This window comes from Miniopterus natalensis, chromosome 12 (assembly GCF_054644295.1).
Source record: "Miniopterus natalensis isolate mMinNat1 chromosome 12, mMinNat1.hap1, whole genome shotgun sequence".
Lineage (NCBI taxonomy): Eukaryota > Metazoa > Chordata > Mammalia > Chiroptera > Miniopteridae > Miniopterus > Miniopterus natalensis.
In genome coordinates, this window is record NC_142092.1 from 36829142 (window position 1) to 36845768 (window position 16627).

Sequence of the window (16627 nt, forward strand, 5' to 3'; positions counted from 1 at the left end):
GACTTGGCAATTGAAGACAGATAATAAAATCTTGTTTAGATTGTTCAAAGGAAAATTATATTAATAATAAATGATGAAAACCTATGGCTGCCATGTAAATAAATTTCTATATTGTCCAATGAATTTATAATTAATTTTGTGGTGATTTCAATTTGGTTATAACCCTGACTTTGCTCTCTCTCTCTTAAATTGTGATAGTTCTTTCTGTACCACCATCAGCTTACAAAATTAAAAATATTGTCAGAAATATAGAGTAGAATGGCTATCTCTTTACACTTCTGACTGCTTAGAGCAGTCCAGTTTTCTAACTGGCCACTTATCTAGTAAGTGATACAACTCTAATAGGCCCAACTGAGCACCTTTCAATTATCTGCTAAGTATCCAGGGTAGTGAATACTTCCATAAAATAGGCACTTTGACATTTGAAAAACAAATTTAACTACTAAGAATTTTTGATTTTCTATTTGTATGTGTTACTATATTAGAGAATGATGTAAAAATTCCTATGTATAATTGGTTTTATGGATTTCAAAATTCTCGATGCCAACTAATTGAATTATAATCAGTTCTGCTATATAACTAGTTGTATAGGGTCTTTAAAATCACTGCAATATGCAATAGGCAATGAAAACGATAGGATTTATAGGAAAAATGGGAATAGGGGAACAATACTCAGAAATGTCATTAGTGATACACAAAAAGGTGTAAAATGACAGCAACATTTTATACATGTTAAATGGTGAAGAAATACATAACTACTGCAATAAACGTGGCAGTTTACTGTGAAAAAGACCTGCAGTTTGCTGGGGAAGTGTTTTAGCAGGGTGGCAATTTGTGTTATTGTAAAGTGTGGGAGGAGGGTCATTGTAACACCAACTGTGAATGGATGTGGCTTTCGTAACTTGAAGTGTGTACATTTTGTTTATTATACTGCTAGGTTTAGCTGGATGCAATTTTCAGCATTCACCTAGTGTTTTTTGTAGATAAAAATCACACATAAGCAAACAAAAACTTGTGTTATGCTCAGATTGTTCTATCATCTATCAATCATACTAGAACAAATTTGCAGTTGCAAAACAGACATTGCTGTAGAATTATTGACTGTGTAATAATCCCTTCAAAGCTTTCACATAGATGACTTCACTTTATTCTTGCCACCATCCTGGCAAGCAGGGAGGAAAACAGTTACCTGATTTTTGTCTGTTTGTTGGGGAATACTGACCTGTTAAAGGCCACAGAGTAACAAAGGGGACCTGTGCCGGAACCTGCTCAGGTCTCTGTGAGTCTTGGGCCCGTGTGTTTCTTTTGAGACACAGAACACTTGTCAATGTGTGTCCAGAGAGCATCAAAGTCGTGGCCAAGGTCACAGAGACAAATCTCAGAGGCTGAGTTAGAACTATAACCTGATTTTCAGTTTAGATCAGTTCAACATTTATAAATGCCTGCTAGGTGCCACACGCCTGTCTTATCATGTCTATAACACATAGGTAATGCTTAAATGTAATGTGTTTTCCTGATTGTGTGAATCTAAAACCCAGTCCTGAGAACTCAGTTTATTGTTTTTGATGTGGCTTTATTGAATCTTCTAGAACCTGTAGAATGTTTTAGAAATCATTTTTCAATTAATCTTCACAGCCCAGAGGTCATGTCAAATGTCAGAGCATTTGAAAACAAGGCCAGTCTAGTAGCTTTTCTCCATTTCCAGGAGGCTTCCCTATTAAGTTTCTGAGAAGACTAACAAGGAAAAGTATTATCCTAATGTCTGGAATGACTTTGTCTTCAAGCATTGATGTAGAAGGTACAATTAGTACGTACTCCCCTGTCTATTTCTAGCCTGAGTTCTATGCCGTTCAGCTGTATTTGCAGGAGGTTTAGGTTTATTAAGCACCTCCTATAGTCAAAGTAGTGGTCAGCACTGTGGGAGACACAGAAGGTAAAGATATTGGCCCTGCTGTCAAGGAACTGATTTTGGGGGGTCTGTTTGATGACTGCAGAGAATCTCCTCATTGTGCTTGTGTGTTTAATGGCAGAACATGGATGGTACACAAACATAGGTGAACAGTAAGGCACCGCCGTCTAGTTATCGACCATGTCAGCCTGTGTGTGTTGTGTTTGGTCACTAAGTATTGTAAAATTGTGACTTCAGCACTAAAGAACACGTTACAAAAATTCCTTCACCGACTTTTCAAGATTTATTTTGTTTGTTAATAGGTTTATTTATAGTCATGTGCTGAATGGTCTTATCTGTAATACTGCATGTTCCAGGGACCCTCCAGCTGACACCAGCATTGCACCTGTATGATCACCGTCCAGGGCTGGGTTATCTCTTGGGTTCTCTATGGCCCCTGAGACGTCCAAACAGGCCTGGCCCACCTCTACTTTATAAAGTTTTTTTAAATATATATATCAAACAAACAACAATAACAAAGTTCACCAAAGTTATAAATAGTGTACATTTTTAATATGTTCACATTACCCATTTTGATAGATGCTTTTTAACACACACACAAAGGCACTAATATAACTACTGTAAATGTATAAATATTTGAAAATAATGTTAAAGTATAAATTTGAAGCCCTTTCTAAATGTAAGGCTAAAGAGGATTCCTTTCCTTTTTCTTCTTCCTTCAACCTCATTTGCGTTGCATAATATGATTTTTCTGTTTTAAGGTGTAATTGTTTTTACAAGATTAATACCAGGTCAGTAACTGTGTTGCATGTCAATTTGCCCTAAACTCTTTGCCCTATTTTTGCTAAAATAATAATCCTTAAAAAAGAAGGAAAGAAAGTATTTTAAAATAAACATTCTGACTGCCAAAATCTGAAGTAAACTTCAGATTCAATTTTATATGTGGTAGAAATGAGAAGAGCTTGGGTTCTCTATTTTGACATTTAGCATAAATGCCTTGCTTTTCAATGCCTTCAGCTGATAAATAAGCAAGACTAAAATGTCTTATTCTCCCTGGTCAGAATCAAACAACCTAAGCATCTGTTACAAGTCCCTAGGTTATGAAATACAGCTCAGATTCACTTATTAAGGGTCTAGAAGGAATAAGATTGAAAAAATTAATAAAATTAAATGTTTACTACCTTTATATTCTATTACTCTCCACTCACCCCCACCCACCCCTTCTTTTGTTCTCTCTTCTTAGGGAAGCAAAAAAATTTGTGAGTGAAAATGAAGGCGCTCTTGGGAAAGGGAAAGGAAAACGGTGGTTTGCATTTAAGATGATGATGGCCAAGGTAAGTATTTTCATAACTCAATTTGGCTGATGCCATATATTCTCAATGGAGGTCATATTGACCCGTAAAGGGGAGAAAATTGGTTATGTTCTGAGAAAGAGAAGAAAACAACAACATCTTGACAAACAGGAGGTTGGGTTTTACTGATGTTCTTGGCTTCCTTTTCAGAAATGGGTCAAATTTCTCCGTGATTTTGAGAACTTCAAAGCTGCTTGTGTCCCGTGGGAAAATAAAATCAAAGCAATTGAAAGTAAGTGCTCAACAGATCTCATTGGATGGGAAGTTGTCCTGCATAAATGTCTCATTAGCTTATCCGATGCCTTTCTTAGTGGGAAAGATTAAAAACAAGAAGATAAATAAACAAACAACCTGTTTTTTACACCTTTTTTTCTCACTGTGAAGACTGGCCAGCACTTACCCATCACAGCGCTGGAATCTCACTCTCCCTTCCAATGTGAGACCAAAATAGTCTCCCTCTGACCTTGTGCTCTCTCCTACAAGGGAAGTCAGCCTCCTGGACAGTGGCATTGAGTCATGCCATCAGGAAGGCAGAGATTTTATTTTGGCAGTGAACATGACATTGAAAATATAAATACTCTCACGACAATAATCAAAATGCATGTCTAAAGAGAATGAAGAAATCTTAAAGCCCCATTTTCAAACCTCTGAAGTAGAGTAAGCAATAATCATCCAGGAGCTTGCAATCTGAATATCATGTTGTGCCTGCATCTTACACAATATTCACAGTGTACAGGGAAGGCAGGAGAATATACTTCATTAAAAACCTATTTAGAACAGTGCTCTAGGCTTAGAATAAGGCAAATACAATTTTTTAAATATTGTAAATATAGTGAAATTATTTTTAAAAGGAAGAATATAAAGAAAAAGGGATACCATTTTTTAGAGCCAGTGTTGAGCACCATCTTGCCATATTCTGATTTCGAAAGGCTTAGACTAGGGCCTGATTTTCTTCCAGGCCCCGTTTCCCCCACTGGGTAAGTGTGGCGTTGCATCATTAAAACAGAGCCTCCACAAGGAGACAGCACAGCTGAGGGACTCTGCACCCGCACCATTGCTCACGCCTAGCGGGTGCTATTCACGCACAGCCCTCTGTCTCTCATTATCAAATGGGGATGAGTTAAAATACATCAGCTCATTAATTGCACTCCTCCAACATATTTCTGTACCATCTCTTCCTTGCTTTATTTTCCTCCTTAGCACTTATAACTATCTAAAATACTGTATTTTACTAGAATTTTTAATATAATTTGGTTTTATTTTATTTGTGTTCATTTCTTCTACACAATAGGAAAGCAGAGATTTTGTTTTATTGATTCTTGGATCACTAGGCCTAGAACATGTTTGGCCTTAATAAATATGTGCTGAGTAAAATTTAATATAGACAAATCCTCCAAATATCTAACATTCTGAGAAACAGAAGGAATTTAGGTACATAAAAAAAAAAAAAAAAAAAAAATCCAGACATCATGGAATCATTAGGTTTTAACTGTTCAGCTGAAAGATGGCACCTTGAGAGGCATTGAGGAACAGAAGGCCATTTGGAGCATTTAGATCCCGATACAATTTTGTTCTTGCTTTGCCATAGATTAGTGGTTGGCTCTGACTAAACTAGTCATTTCATCCCTCTAGGCAACAGTCTACTCTTTTCTGAAAATGATAGGGTTGAATCTTGATCAGTTATGTGATGCGTTCTAAGAAATTTATAATCATTGATAGAATATATATATTTTCTTTATATATATATTTGCAAATTACTTATGTTTAAGGTACACTAGAGTAGGTTCCAGTCTATCTAAATAATGATGCCCTGCTCATTTGTGTTGCAGTAGCCTGCCTTGAGTGGAATAGAAACAGAATTATTTTTATTTTTATTGCCAGACATTGCACACAAAAAATGAGTTACCCCTATGACCACCATCTATCATGTGTATTACAGTGGAAAAATCAAACTGAGAGCTACTCAATAATACTTTCAGTTATCTTTTCTTCTCCCCCCTTCCTCCAGAAAATTTGAAATAGTCAAACTGGACAATTCAAACAAACATGGATTATTTTCCCTTCAATATATAATTTATTATTTGATTAGGTTGTCCTGTTTTCTTCACCTTTAATGGTGCTTTGCCTCACTGTGGAGAATTGACCCTTTTTTTCTGTTCTATCAGCAATCACCACAACCACCATTTACTGAGTACCACCATGAGTCAGACACTCTACAAACACTATTTCATTTAATCTTTAAAGTGCCTGCCATGTGCACATTGGCCTTCCTATTTTAGAGCTGTGGCTAAGTTGTTCCAGAATTTGTTGGTAGAGGAGTTAAGATATAAGATGGGAAACGATTTCTACTTTGAGGAAGATATTATAATTTTTTTTCTCTTGCATTGTGTCCTAGGGGGGATCCTACCAGGTCAATAGCAAGATGAATAGTTGCAGATTTCTTTAATAGTTTACCTATTTGGGGCATTATTTTCCATAATAAATATTATCCTATCTTTATTTTAAATGAGTTATTTAGTTACTCATACATTTCACATTTTATAAGATTCTTAAAGTACTATGATTTAAATGATAGTCATAAGCACATCACATGCTTTGGGGCCATTGTATTAGTTGAAAAGTCTAAAACCTTTCTAGGGGTATACTGGCAGAGTCATTGGGTTGGACTCACCATCTCATAGAAAATAGTCTTCCAAAGCCAGGGCAAGCATGTGTCTGTGATGGTTTTTGAAGCTGACTGAATGGGAGAAGTAGAACATGGAATTGGTTTTATAAAGGTTGGAGTCTTTTTGCCCCAATTGACTCTGTAGTTTGGGTAATCCTTTTATATCCCTGTCCTCCGTTTCCCCATTGGAAGTTTCCACAAATTTCAGAGTTTAGCTAGTTACTACACAGGGCCATTTTCAACCCAACATTCTATAATTTATTAATTACAACCAGTTTTAGATGTATGTATAAATACCTTTATACTTTTTAAAAAATATGTCTTTATGATTTCAGAGAGAGGAAGAGGGAGAGAGAGAGAGAAGCATCAATGTTGAGAGAGTCATTGATCGGCTACCTCCTGTACTCCCCCTTCTGGGGATCGAGCCCACAACCCGGGCATGTGTTTTGACTGGGAATCGAACTGGGATCTCCTGGATCCTAGGTTGATGCTCAACCGCTGAGCCACACCCCACCGGGCAAGCATCTTTATACTCTTGAGTATAAATTACTGAAACTGTTAAATGGAAAACAGGTTTATAGTAAGAGAGGCCTGAATAATTTACTTTCTCTGCAATTTATTTTCATAAAAATATAGGTTAAATGAGTACCTTATTTTTAAATTGTGTATTTTATATTACAAAACTAATATATATTAGTTTCTCTTCAAGGAATGACCATTAAATCTTACAAAATCTTCCAAAAAATGATTAATTCACTTTGTAATCAGAATTGTCTAACATAATACTTCATTTAATCTTCAGAATAAGCCTGACTTGGTTGATTAGTTAATTGAGCAAACGCTCACTTAGTGCCAATCGCTATCAGGCATGTTTCTAGGCACTGGAGATGATGTGCTGACGAACACAGGTAAAGACTCTGCTTTCATTGATTTTACATTCAAATGAGGTAGTGTGTGTGTGTGAGTGTATATGTGTGTAGACGGATCATAAAACATAAGGAACTATATAATGAAGATGATTATGGATTGTGGTAAATGGCATATTTAAAAGAGGAGCTTTTGAGCTCCACTCCCCGTAGTCTTTCAAAACCAAGTCGCCCTCACTCTGCTCAATCTCTAAGTAAATATTGAACAAATATTTTTAAAATGTGGTTTTAAAAGAGTTCACGATTACCAGCCTTCACGGAGTTTTCACAAAGCTCTCTGCAATAATTGACAGAATCAAGAGGGGAACTCAAATTAAGTCTAAAACTTATGTTGTTTCCATCTCGATTCCAGTAAGACCTGGATCCCCTTTACCAACGTGGACCAGGTACTCACCTGATGACTCCCAACTTTTTTTCATATGAAAAATAGATTTGGTAACTCCAACCACAAAGGGGTGCTGTGAAACTCTATATCACATGAGGATGCCATGGAGTTTTGTTGCATGCCAGCCTTGTAAAGAGGTCACGCCTAAAACCCCAGGGTTGCCTGAAGTAATTCACATGATTAGCTACATTGCATTGCTTATTTTACCGAAGAAGCCGTATATTTGTACTCCTGGGAAATATAATCTATACCCATCATGACACTAACATTACTATTAAAGTCATGGATTAAATTATTGAATCTTTCAAACTACAGATTACAAGTCTTTTCCAGAATCAAAATCTACTTCTTCTTAATAGGATACAAGGCCAAAATTAAGGTATGATTGGCCTGCTTTTCAGACTGGAAAGATCTCCAGATAGGCAGCCCTAAGCACAGACTTTAAAAACTCATTCATGTTTCTTTGTTAGCTCAAGGGCTCCAGAAAATACAAATCAAATTTGCCACATTTAACAATCTATGCCTAGACCAGTTTGAAAGGAACTACTTTGTATCCTAGCCTAACAAGATGGCATTTATATTGTACTCATACAGCAGGTGATTTAATTGGTCTTTTCCCATTTCGAAATGCTCACATTTATTTGCTTGTCTTCTTACCCATCTGTTCAAGAGGAAATTATACAGGATGACAGACTACAAATTACTTTGCCTTAATAATAAATAACCAGAGGGAAAGGTGAAACTTTAAACTTAATTTAAAATAAACACAAGAAAATTCAGGAACAAGAATACTGCATATGCCTAAGGCCTCACATTATACATACCTAAGGCTCTGTTTTATTATATTAATAATATACTATGGAAACAGCATTCATTAGTTATATTAAAGAAAAAATAATTGATAACTTATGGGTCCGTCCAAATGGGTGAATTTGACTGGTCTTAGCTGATTGATGGATGTTATCTATATCCTTGAGGGCACACACATTTATTGCATATTTATTCTGTATAACATAGTTGTTATTTTTAAAACTGAACTATGATTCTACTTGAGGAGTAATGTAGTACTGTGACTAAGAGAGATCTAGATTTGGAGTCAAACACATATAAATCAACACTACCAGCTCCATCATTTACCACCTATATAACTACCTGTGTAACCCTGGCTCCATCATTTACTAGCTGTGTAATCTATGAGCCCAAGTCTCTGTAAAGTGGGAATGCAATAATTCTCCACTTGCAGGGATTTGATGGTGGTTAAATGAATTAATATGCAGAGGTCTAATAGGTGTTTGAAACAAAGGTTCATTAAATGGTACCTATTATCATTACTAATGAAGTCTTGGTTCAGGTACTGTCTGTGTTTTAAGTTTTTAATTCCCCATCCACACAGTGGGACTAATAATACTTAACCTCACCAAGTTCTAGAGGCAGTAAAACAAGTTGATGCTGATAAAGTTCTTCATATACATAGTAGGCCATCAACATACAGGGTGGAGCAAAGTAGGTTTACAGTTGTTTGTATGGAAAATAATACAATAATTAATTAATAATAATATAAGAATAAATGCTGTGTTTCACATGCTCACAACTGTAAACCTACTTTTGCCCCATCCTGCATGTTAGCTGTTATTATTGTTATTATTATTACTCATTATTGTTATTTACAAGAATAAATGAGTTTTATCTGAGAGACAAAGTAGATGAAAATGACTCTTCTTTTTCATCATGCTCTTTTAGCCAAACTATATTAAGGCTTGTTTTTAGTGAATGCCAGTTTTTGTCAACAGCCTCCAGTAGGAGAGGACTGCTAGGATAAATGGACATGCAGAGGGAAGATTTCTTTTCCATCTTTATGTTGAGACAGAGAAAGGTCCTTTAGAGACTTAATGTCAATCAGTTGATTTGTTTTCTCTCCTTCAAGCTCTTTGTTTTGTTAGTGTTCTTGCCCCTCTGCCGTCAGTAGGTGCCATGCGGAAGGAACATTGGTTTCTGGATTCCTCTGTCTTTTTGACCTGTCTGGGTCTTTCCTACAATCATTCTAGTTTTAATGAAATTGATTTCCCTGCAATTTATTTTCTCGACGCTTAGGATTTGGTAAAGAAAATAGGTAGATATGACTTCTCTATTCCCCAATAAAATGGTTGTGAAGCCAATTTCAAGTCTGAGAACTGGAGTTTGGAAGCGCTGGAGTCTAAAGTATTTCATCTATAGTATGTATGGATTATATAGGGAGAGGAGATATTTTCTGAAACATTTAATATGCCCCTCTTTTTTTACCTTTAGATATATTTACACTCATTTGCCAGGGGTTGTGTCTTAGGGGCTGGGAATGAATGGGCTGTGGTGTTAATTAGAAGACCAAAACTATAAAAGGAGGGAAGGAGGGAAGGAGGGAAGGAAGGAAGGAAGGAAGGAAGGAAGGAAGGAAGGAAGGAAGGAAGGAAGGAAGGAAGGAAGGAAGAAAGGAAGAAGGGCCCATATCCTGTGCTTGAGACTCTGCACCAGAGGATCTCAAGTGTGATTCCAAGGAAAAGCTGACCCTAGAAACCTAGAGACAAGGTTCTTCTCCCATTAATGAGTACCTGTAACTATTAACAAGCTGGAAGTCCACTGCTTTCAATAAAACATGAGGAGTGAGCCTGGCTGAAGCAGTCCTCAGGTAGTAGTTACCAGAGAACATAGATAAGAGCCATGAAACAATATGAAATCACTGAGAGCCAGGTGGATGATCAGATGTCCTGAGACGGGCGGATCTGCTATAGCCTTTCTGCACACGGGCCAGTGCATCTGGTTACAGAACCTGGGGAGGTGGGGGTGGGGGGTGGGGAGGTGGAGTGCGCTTATGAAAACCACACACTTTTGGAAATCTTGTAGAACTCTGCACCCCTCTACAAAGTGAAATGAATCCAAATATTCAGACTTCAAACTAATTGATTTCTTTTTAAATGTCTATGTAAACGTTGACTTACTTTTAAGTTTCTATAAAAACTACCTCTGTGTTATGGGAATAAGTATGACGGTGTGTAAAGAATAGACTAAGTTCCAGAAATAGAGGAATGACTTTCACATGAGCTTGTCTCATCTTAGTAAGCAGAGGTTGCGGTTTGCTACGTGCGGACCTTCTTCTTCCTGTAATGTTTCAAAAACAGAAGGTCCAAGGAAATCATTGGTCACTGGAGGTGTTTTGCTGAATGAGACAGGACAAAGGGGTTGATGCAGCACGTGGCCAAAGCTGTCCATTGTTCTTGAGCAACTGAAAATGAGAATTGGGAAGACTGGGAAAACTTTTTGAGAAGAGTATTGTTTGCCTGAGAAAAAGGAGGGAGAAGTACAGCAAATACGTGTAATTATGATGATAGCTAACTGCCGGCCAGGCACTGTAGTAACCACTTTATATATATTTGCTCACTTAACTGTATTAACTCAAGGAATAAAATGGGCTCTTCAGATGGCAATCCTAGCTGCTAAACAAAAAGCAGCTTTTCCTTGGATGGAGTATAAGCTGTAGGTCATAATCATTTTATACAACTATAGCTACATAAAAGAGGGCATCTCCATCATTAACATCTTCTCTTCCAAATAGAAAAAGAAGAATGCTAGAGACTGTACATGTGAATGGAACCAGTGTATTGCAATGAACAGATTTATTTTGGAAGGTGTCAAGACATAGCTTTTGTTCTGTCCTTTCAGCTTTTTAATTTGTATCCTCTTTTTTCTTTCTTTAAACACACACACATTATCATACTAGCTTCAAGTGCACACTCCAGTGACCAGAAATTATATATGACTTACTAAATAATCATCTCAACAAAGCCCACACCCATCCAACACAGCCACTAGAACACTATGGGCCATACTCCCTAGGCTGCACTTCACACCCCCATGACCATTCCACAATAACCAAGGTGCACTTCTCAATCCCTTCACTTTTTTCACCCATTCCTTCAACACCACTCCCATCTGGCAACTGCCAAATATTTTGTGTCCACGAGCCCACTTCTGTTCTGCCTGTTCATTTACTTTGTCTTTTAGATTCAATTGTTGATAGATATGTATTTATTTTCATTTTATGTTCATATTTTTTATCTTTTTTTCTTCTTTTTAAAAAGACCTTTTAACATTTCATGTAATACTGGTTTGGTGGTGATGAACTCCTTTAGCTTTTTCTTGTCTAGGAAGCTCTTTATCTGTTCTTTGATTCTAAAGGGTAGTTTTGCTGAGTAGAGTAATCTTGGTTGTAGGTACTTGCTTTTCATCACTTTGAATATTTCTTGCCACTCCCTTCTGGACTGCAAAGTTTCTGTTGAGAAATCAGCTGATACTCTTATGAGAGCTCCCTTGTAGGTAACTACTTGCTTTTCTCTTGCTGCTTTTAAGATTCTCTCTTTGTCTTTAAACTGTGGCATTTTAATTATGATGTGTCTTGGTGTAGGCCTCTTTGGGTTCCTCTTGTTTGGGACTCTCTGTGCTTCCTGGACTTATATGTCTATTTTCTTCACCAGGTTAGGGAAATTTTCTGTCATTATTTTTTCAAATAGGTTTTCAACTTCTTGCTCTCTCCCTTCTCCTCCTGGTACTCCCATGATGTGAATATTGATACACTTGAAGTTGTCCCAGAGTCTCCTTACACTATCCTCATTTTTTTGGACTCTTTCTTTTTGCTATTTTGATTGGGGCTTTTTTGCTTTCTTATATTCCAAATCACTGTTTTGATTCTTGGCTTTATCTACTTTACTGTTGATTCCCTGTAAAGTATTCTTCATTTCAGTTAGTGTCTCCTTCATTTCTGACTGATTCTTTTTTATGGCTTCCATGTCCTTATTTATGCTATTGAAGTTCTGTCTAAGTTCATCAACTCTCCCCCTAAGTTCATTATAACCAGTGTTTTGAATTCTGCATCTAGTAGATGGCTTGTCTCCATTTTATTTAGTTCTTTTTCTGGAGTTTTGTTCTGTTATTTTATTTGGTACGTGTTTCTTTGTGTCCTCATTTTGGCAGTCTCCCCGAGTTTTTTTCTATATATTAGGTAGAGCTGATATGTGTCTCAGGCTTGGTAGAGTGGTCTAATGTAGTAGGTGCCCTGTAGGGTCCAGTGGCATAGACTCTCTGTTCACCTGAGTTGTGCACTCCAGGTGCACTGCTCCCACCCTGTATGGGCTGTGTACACCCTCCTATTGTAGTTGAGCCTTGATTGTTGTTGGCACATCAATGGAAGGGATTTACCCCCAGGATGATCAGCTGCAAGGACTAGCTGTGAACCCTAACCACCATAGAGGATGAGCTGTGCAGGGGCTCAATCCACAGAGTAGGGCTTACTTCAGTGGGTCTCTGGTGCCAGCTGAGTCTGTTCCTTGAGTATGTTTCTTTTGGAGGTGGTTAGATGGTGCTGTGATGTGGTCTGAAGCTGTCCACTGAGGGTGCTGGCTCTGGGGGCACTGGCTCTGGGGCCTCCTGGGAGGTGCAGGTCAAGGCCAGCTGCTGCTTCTGTTCTGCCCTGAGCCACCTGGCTTGAGCTACAAGGCAATCTGAAGATGATGGTTATTTGTGCTGGACTTGTAGGTGCTTAGGAGAAGTCAAGCTGGGGCCACTTAGTGAGAGGTATGGGGCACACTGAGGCCAGATGCTATTTAAGAAATTTTAGGAAAGTCCAAAGCATGAGCCACTTGTATGGAAAAGGCACTGGAAACAGCTTGGGTGGGCCTGAAAGTTGGGTGGGAAAAGGTCTCAGGAAATCACCAGGGCAGGGAAAACAGTGCCAGTCAGGTTGATGGATACTCAAATATGGCATCTGCCTGCTGGCCCTGTGGGGGTGTCTCAGAAAAGGAAAATGGCCTCTGACAGCACTTTTGTCTGGCAGAAAGCTGCCCCCTAGCTCTTGTACTGATGCCAGACAATTCAGTTTTTCCGCATATGTTCCTGGTTCCTTTCAAGCTGCTGCCCCAGTGCTGGAGCTCAGAGGGAGGGAGTCTAGGTAAGTCCATGTGTGACCCCTTTAAGAGAAACTGCCTGAGACTCCAGAAGTCTAATCTCACTCAGCCACAATCCCCACTGATTTTTACAGTCAGAAGTTATGGGGACGTCTCTTCCTAGCACTGGAGCCCTGGGCTTGGAAGCCTGGTGTGGGGCTGGGATCCATGGCTCCTCAGGGGTAACCTTTGCAGCCGAGATATCCCTCCTGATTTTTATCCACCACACGTAGGTATGGGACTAGCTCATTTTGTGTCTCTGCCCTCCTATCCCTCTCGATGTGGCTTATTCTTTAAATCCCTAGTTGTAGGGCTTTCATTCAGCTAGATTTCAGGTCATTCTGAATAATGTTTGTTCTCTCCTTCAGTTGTAACTTTGATGTGGTTGAGGGAGGATTTGAGTACTGCATTTACCTATGCTACCATCTTGCCTGGAAATCCTTAACTTTTTAATTTTCTTTTTAATAGGTCAGTTTGGCTCATCAGTGGCTTCATACTTCCTCTTCATGAGATGGATGTATGGAGTAAATATGGTTCTCTTCATCCTGACATTTAGCCTCATCATGTTGCCAGAGGTAAGACTCTGACTTCCAGTTTACAAAACATGTTGAAACAAGTTTCTAATGTGATCACTCTCCCAGGAAAGCTCTTTTTTCTTTAAGTGTAGAATGACTAACTGGTTAATCCACCCTTAGAGTCATAGCATTTGTGGCAAAGTTAATCTTCGAAATGGTGCCCATGGGCCAGAAGTCCTAATCCTTGCTCCAAAGGGTATGTGAGCCTCCTGAAGTCATATGTAAAATGTCATGTGTATGCTTTTATGTACATTTTTATGGGAAAAGGTTCATGTCTTCTGTCAGATTCCCAAGGTGGTCCCTGTGCCCAAATGTTAGTTGCCCAAGAGAAAGGCTTTGATACCTTGTGAGTTGAATTTATTTTGCCAAGTTTGCTTTGAAAGAAATTCTTCTTAAAGCAACTCAAGGCATCCAGCTTTTATATACTAAAGAAACACAAAGTGAGCAAATTTTTTTACAGATATAAAGTAAGATAACCCAGACACACACACACACACACACACACACACCCCAAATGAGGTGGGGTTCCTTAGGACCAAGATCAGAGGGGAGACTAAAATAAACTGAAGACAGATGAAGGAAAAGCCCTGAGCTGACGTGGTGAGAATCAGCTAAGGCAAAGAAGCAAGAGTGAGGTTGGGAGTCTTTCACCCATGTGAAGTTAAATGACTCAAAGACCTCTGTGGATGTGTACCATACATAAATTGAGTTAGGCTTTATTTAACCTGCAAATGGTCTTGTTAAGTGCCAATATTTTAAAGCCAATTTGTTCAGTACAGAACTGAAAAGAGCCAAAACTTTGTGTTGTAAGTTTTTATCGCCATGGTTTCAAATCAGGGCCCATTCCTATATCCAGCCTCCATTAGCATAATAATATTCATACTGCCTTATATTCATTGAGTTCTTTGCTTTTTATAAGTGCAAAACACTTTCATTTCTTTTACTTAATGAGCCTCACAACAAATTTATGAGGTAGATTATAAAAGTTTTTGTTCCCCCATTTTAAAAATGTGAAAATTTAGTCCATAATGCTTATTGAATTTAGCTAGCATCCCAGAGTTAATCTTGTTTTAGATTTTGCACCCTAACCTACTAGTTTTATAATTGCTGAGATAACTCTGGGGGTTCTACAGTTATCTGGCTCATAGAAGACAGTGGACATAGATCAGAAGTCCTGTATAGTTCATCTCCAAGGTGAAAACTTTCAGGAGATGCAGGAGAATGCGTTTGTATTATCTACTTCAAATTAACCCTAGCTTTATTTTTGCTCATCTCTCTAAGAAAACTTAAAACTTTAACACTGGCTACTATTGATACTCCTTAGTGTCAGACTCAGGGTATATACCCACAGAGAGTTATCAGCAGCATTTACTGTTTCTCCCATCCCATGCTACCTCCATGTAGAGGAAATGAAAAGTTGTAGCTAATTTGTCCCAACTATATGAAATTGCAGAACCCTTAATAGTATGTAGTGGAGGGAGCTAATATATATTTGATTGGATGTAATCTTAGAACTAGGAAGTATATTGACTTTGGACGCTTTTTTTTTTTTAAATATATCTTCATTGATTTCAGAGAGAGGAAAGGAGAGGGAGAGAAAGAGATAGAAACATCAATGATGAGAGAGTCATTGATCAGCTGCCTCCTGCACTCTCCTGACTGGGGATCGAGCCCTCAACCCAGGCATGTGCCCTGACAGGGAATCGAACCCCAATCGCCTGGATCCTAGGTCTACACTCAACCGCTGAACCATGCCCGGCAGGGCTGGACCCTTTTTTTTTTTTTTTTTTTAATTGATTTTAGAGAGAGAGGAGGGGAGAAGGAGAGAATCATCGATAAGAAAGAGAAACATCCATCAGCTGCCTCCTGCACGCCCACTACTGGGGATCAAGCCCACAACCTGTTGTGCCCTTACCAGGAATCAACAGGAGACTTCTTGGTGCATTGGATGACATTCAGCCAACAGAACCACACAGGCCAGGGCAGCTTGGGATGCATTTTTACAGGTTGTATTAGATGTTAGGGGCATCCTGTTTTCTGAGCAATGATTACCAACTCCAGCAAAAGAACAAAAGAGGATGGGTATCTTTCGTGCTAACATTACACAACCACAGCAGCCAGGGCTGGTCATCTCCTGGTAACAAGGCTCCATTTTTCAGATGCCTCCACCCAGCAGCCCCACTCAGTGTTCCTCTAATGCATATGCCCGTTTGCCGAGAGTTCCTGTGTCCCTGGGAAAACCCTAATCTCTTTGGTCCTCTGTGCCTCCCAACTTTGGGGTGAGATAGAACTGGTCGAATTCATCCTCTATTCTGTTTCATCCTAGGAAGCCAGAGGAGCTGCAGGGCTGTCATGGAAACAGCGCAGCTTGTGTGGAAAAAGGGAGCAGAGGCTGATTTCCAGCCCTTGCCCAGTCAGGCTTTGCACCCAGGTTTCCATCCACATTCATCCTGTAGCCTTACCCCGGGGAAGGGAACGTTTCATCTCATATAAGAAGCAGCATCTGCTTGGCAAGCCATGTGCATACCCTGGGGCTAGTGGGGTGCTTTTTCCAGTTTTCACCAAAGCTCCTGATAGGATATTATTCTTGCCCCCTTACTGGCTTGCTCCGCCCTTAATAACCTCTCTTCTAATCTGATAGCCCAAGACCAGGGCAGTAAGCCTGAGTGAATGGTGAGGCAGGTATCATAATCAGGGTGCAGTCAGTCTTCCTCTTCTTGTCACCCTCAAATCCTATGCGTGATTCTTTTGAGAACTCTCTTCCTTGACATGAAGGAGAGATTCTTCTTCCACCTCACCCCCTATGAAGGTGTGGGTAGTATAGTTTCCTAGAACACCGAAGTCCC

At 38.9% G+C, this 16627-nt stretch overlaps 1 protein-coding gene across 1 annotated transcript in view; it reads left to right on the top strand.

Moving 5' to 3' along the window:
* Positions 1-16627, top strand: part of TMC1 (transmembrane channel like 1) — a 140058-nt gene that overhangs the window by 77023 nt on the left and 46408 nt on the right. Inside the window, exons 5-7 of the mRNA XM_087822542.1 lie at positions 3153-3243; positions 3412-3493; positions 13675-13781. Of these exons, the coding sequence (XP_087678668.1) occupies positions 3153-3243; positions 3412-3493; positions 13675-13781 (280 nt within the window). The remainder of the gene's footprint in view (positions 1-3152; positions 3244-3411; positions 3494-13674; positions 13782-16627) is intronic.